Source organism: Acanthamoeba castellanii (genome assembly GCF_000313135.1).
Source record: "Acanthamoeba castellanii str. Neff unplaced genomic scaffold scf7180000084757, whole genome shotgun sequence".
Classification (NCBI taxonomy): domain Eukaryota; phylum Discosea; order Longamoebia; family Acanthamoebidae; genus Acanthamoeba; species Acanthamoeba castellanii.
The window spans coordinates 27,719-31,995 of NW_004457453.1; the positions used below are offsets into that span (position 1 = coordinate 27,719).

A 4,277-nucleotide genomic window follows, 5' to 3' on the forward strand; every position below is an offset into this window, starting at 1 on the left:
GTCCGAGGTGGAGAAGGCCGCAGGTACCGCCCGAGCACTCACTGGGAGCCATGGCTCAGGTGTCCGCCATCGCTAACCAGTGATTGTGTTGGCCTGTGCAACGCCGCGCAGGCACAGCCTGGAGGAGGGCAAGAAGCTGCGCGAGCAGGACCCCAACATCACCCAGATCAAGGGACCCGATGAAGAGACTATCACGCCTGGCAATTGGCCCAAGACTGGTACGCCCACCACCGCACGACCCACACAGAAGCGTGTCTGAGAGATCGAGCACGCACACGTTTGCCCGCGCGGACAGGTCGGTTGAGGCCTCTGCCCGAAGATGAGGCGGCGCGTCAGAAGTACCTCGAGCAGGAGGCCAGGCGCCGGGGCGAGGAGTACGACGAGCTGGAGGCCGAGACCAAGGGCGGGCTGCCCACCCATGATTCGGAGCTCTACGAGACCGAGAGGAGGGCACTCTCAGAGGGCGACCTGCGCCTCAAGGCCGGCGAGCAGGGCTTCAAGCACCCGCACGGCCCGGCCGTTCGCGCGCTCAACAAGCTCGAAGGCAGGAGCGAGATCTGAGTGAATAGCGAACAGCGAAGACGAAAGATTGAAGCTAAAGTGGTAAACGTGTCATGTTCACGATTGCTGCTGCTCCTTCATCTTTTTCTTCTTCTTGTATTCTTGAGCCAAGTGGTGGAGCACTGTCTTGGGCAGCGCGAGATACTTGCCTTTGCGCAGCCGCTCGACGAACTGCTCCTTCGCGATCGGGTCCAGATAGCCGCCGACCGTCGCCAGCGTCTTCCGCTGGTGCTCGGGGTTGAGCGCCATCTTCTCGGCCAGCAGCGCGAGCAGCGGCTCGGCGAAGGCCTGCAGCGCCGTGAGGGCCTGCCAGCACAGCTCCACGAACTCGGGCCACATGCCCGACTGGGTGAGCATGGTGACGAAGCCCCACGGCAGCGGCAGGTCGCCGGTGTCGGGGAAGGTCGTCTCGCCGCCCCAGTACTGGAAGTCGATGTTGAAGAAGGCGCCCGCGGCATCGAGCATCATGTTGTCCTGGTGGCGGTCGGCCACGGCCAGCACGTAGCACGCGATGAACGAGCCCACTGACGTGGCCAGCTTGAGCGTGTACGAGTTGCCCGACGTATCGTCGTACGAGGCGTAGTCGTTCCACACGGTACGATACGACAGGCCGAGCATGTTGCGGTCCCACAGCGGCGCGATGGTGGTGCCAAGCACGTGTTCGATGAGGGCCGTGCGCAGGACCGGCATGCCCTCGAGCGGGTAGACGTCGTAGATGCGACACCGGATGGGCTCTGCGTGCACACGCCCGCTCTGGTCGCGCCAGGTCACGGTGGTGCCCAGGGCGCGCCAGATCTCGTTGAAGGCGCGCATCATGCCCAGGCACACCTGGTCGTGGTAGATGTTGTCCCCCTGCTTCCAGATGAACCTGCGCACCGGCTCCGGGCCGCACAGCAGCCGCTTGGGCTGGTTTTCCGACGGGTAGACCTTGGTCACCTCTGCCCACTCGAAGTGGCGCTCCGCGACGTCGAACGATACCTCGTACCGCTTGCCCAGCTCGGCCTGAGTCAGGAGGTCGAGATGCTCCTCCGACAGGCCACCGAACGAGGCCAAGCCCGACTCAAAGGCCGTTCGCAGGTGGCCAAGGCTGAGCGCAGCCCAGGCTCGAATCGTGAGCGGCACGACTTCATCACCGCCTGCGGCCAGGGTGTCGGCGCGGATCTGGGCCAGGCTCTCCGTCAGGACCAAGACCGCCGGTGGTGCGGCAGGGTGGTTGGTTCGGTTGCGCCAGAGGGGGCAGGAGGCGAGACGTGGTCGGCGCTGGTAGACGAGCAGGACCAGGTTGAGGCAGCGGGCCTGCAGAGCGGCGATGAGGTTGATCTCTTCGTCGCGCCACACGTGGGCGGCGAGAAGGCATAGCACGACCAGGCGAGACCCGAACTCTCGCACCTGCTCGGGCTGGCTGGCCCGGTGTGCGGACATCGACTCGAGGCGCCACTCGGCCTGGGCGAAGTGGTCGGGGGCGAAGGCCTCCAGCAGCCCCCGCAGCCGAGGACTAGAGATGTACGCGGGCGGGCCGGGAACAAACAAGAGAACGGCTCGTTTGTTGTCTTCCCTCTTGTGGGGTAAATCTAATCTAATCAAATAACTCTGGACCGTGAGCTCAACCACACACCTGAGAGGAATGTTGTGAATTTTCGGGCCAAAAATTGCGCGGTAAGTTAATTGTCGACGATGAGAGCAAAGCTGATTGGTCACTTCCACCAAAAGACAGGTGGGAGTACATTGCCACTTCGCACCAAGAAAACAGAAGAAGCAGAAGAACAGCGACGAACCCACAGCACCACGCACCTCACCAATCTGCACTTTCAACCTCGTCCCAAACAGTGGAAAGAACTTGCGCAGATGGGCGAGACCGATATCGACGAGCTCGATGAAGCAGTACTCGAAGAGTATTACGCCATACTCCAGGTGTTCGAGGAGGTGCTCGTCTTCACGCAGACCGACCGAAAGCGCCACGCCCTGCAGCTTGCCACCGCCGGTATGACGGCCGAACTGCTGCAGGCCAACGATCTAACCGTAGCTGGCCTCCAGCAGTTCGGCCTGGACCCTCGGCCCAGCCTGGTCCTGCACAGCGCCCTCACCAAGCTGCGCCTTCGCTGGGCGGCTCCTGAGGCCGGCGTCGTGAGCTGCCCCGAGGGCCAGGCGGTCGAGTTCCAGATCAGCCTGGCCGGCGGGTCGGGGGCGTTGCAGTACAGGTGGTACAAGCACGCACTGAGCCCGTCAGGCACACTCGAGAAGCGGCTGCTGGACTGCGACACGGACAGGCTGCGGCTGACGGCGGTGGACATCAACGACAGCGGCCACTACTCGTTCTGCGTGACCGACCCCAGTGGCGCGCAGGTGCAAGCCGAGAGGCCGCTGTGGGAGCTGCGCGTGCGGCTGGTTCGCGACTTTGACGAGCTCGACGCGCGCGAGAGGTGGTACCAGTGGCTGGACGAGATGGTTCCGCGGCCCCTCTTCCATCTCGCCGAGAAGACCAACAAAGTCATACTCGACGAGATCGGCCTCGCGGTACCCACCTCACTTTCGCTTCATTACGTTTTATTTATTGTGTTTTTTCTTTTGCGTTTTGTTATTGTAAGTATGAGGTGGGTATTGATAAACCGGTACCAGGTGCTCTTGCCTATGTTCCATTCGCGGGGGCGGGGCTACATCATGTTCAAGGTGACGGCCGACGGACCAGAGAAGGACACATCAACGGTGATTCCGTGCCGCAACATGGACTTCCTGCAGGACATCATCGAGCTGCGCACCCTGGTGGCTCGGCCCACCGAGATCGAGCACCTGCTGGAACAGGGCCGCGCCAGCACCGCACTGCTGCGAAACTACATCATCTCCGTGCTCGGCGGCCAGCCGCCCAAAGACGCCAACGGCGCAGCCCTGGTGAAGCACATCATCGAGCTCCTCGAGAAGAGCGAGGCGGAGAAGCCCCCCTGCCCCCGGTCGACCTGATCGAAGGGAAGGAGGAGCTCTCCGGCGCCCACCTCGGCGCCCGGTTCCTGGTGGGCCAGAACGGCATCTACGCCCGCGGCTACTGCCAGCTTCCGGCCCCGCCCAGGCCCGACCTGAGCGTCACACGCAGGCCCGCGCCGGTGCCTCCCGGCCAAGAGGGCCTTGTGCAGAGTCTCCACTCGCGTGTCCAACGCCCCGCGGCCTTGGTTCCGGCCACCGGTGACAAGCCACTTCCGAAGCTGGTACTGGGTGACGTGCAGCCCGTGGCCAACGTTCACAAGATGGCCGCGCAGAGCGTGGGCACTTCAATGGGCATCAGCCTGGCCATCGAGCTGCTGCGGAGCGGGTACCTCTACAAGCGCGGACAGCTCTCGGGCAAGGCGGCGGCGCAGCAAATCGCCATGACGACGGCCACCGGCGGCCTCATCGCCGGTGGCTACACCTACGCCAGCATGGCCCTGCAGCAGCTCGCCGTGCGCCAGGCGGGCAACCTGGCAGGCCAGGCCGCCAGGGCTATCCTACGCAGCCCGAACTTCGCCGTCGGGGCCGTGCTGGTCACCATCTCGACCTGTGTCGACCTCTACCGCTGGAAGCGCGGCCACCTCTCGGGGCGACAGCTGCGCGAGAACGTGGTGGCGAACGTGGCCAGCACGGCCGCATCGACGGCGGCCGTCGTGGGCTTGGCGCAGCCCTGGCCACGTCGTGGACTGGAATCGGCCTCCTGGTGCTCCTGGGCCTTGGCGTGGGCCTGACCGTGGACA

At 64.1% G+C, this 4,277-nt stretch overlaps 3 protein-coding genes across 3 annotated transcripts in view; 2 read left to right on the forward strand and 1 right to left on the reverse strand.

Moving 5' to 3' along the window:
- Positions 1-50: 50 nt before the first annotated feature.
- ACA1_206740 (uncharacterized protein) lies at positions 51-561 on the forward strand (the record flags this gene model as incomplete). Its single annotated transcript, XM_004339875.1, has 3 exons — positions 51-61; positions 112-218; positions 296-561. The coding sequence occupies 3 exons, from the start codon at positions 51-53 to the stop codon at positions 559-561; spliced, it is 384 nt and encodes a 127-aa protein (XP_004339923.1).
- Positions 562-618: 57 nt separating this feature from the next.
- Positions 619-1,983, reverse strand: ACA1_206750 (uncharacterized protein; the record flags this gene model as incomplete). The annotated part of the gene is made up of 1 exon (XM_004339876.1): positions 619-1,983. The coding sequence occupies one exon, from the start codon at positions 1,981-1,983 to the stop codon at positions 619-621; it is 1,365 nt and encodes a 454-aa protein (XP_004339924.1).
- A 423-nt stretch (positions 1,984-2,406) lies between these two features.
- The window catches only part of ACA1_206760 (M protein repeat domain containing protein), a gene marked incomplete at both ends in the record, with an annotated part of 5,465 nt that continues 3,594 nt past the window's right edge, over positions 2,407-4,277 (forward strand). Inside the window, 3 exons of the mRNA XM_004339877.1 lie at positions 2,407-3,075; positions 3,178-3,447; positions 3,480-4,190. Coding sequence (XP_004339925.1) covers positions 2,407-3,075; positions 3,178-3,447; positions 3,480-4,190 — 1,650 coding nt within the window. The remainder of the gene's footprint in view (positions 3,076-3,177; positions 3,448-3,479; positions 4,191-4,277) is intronic.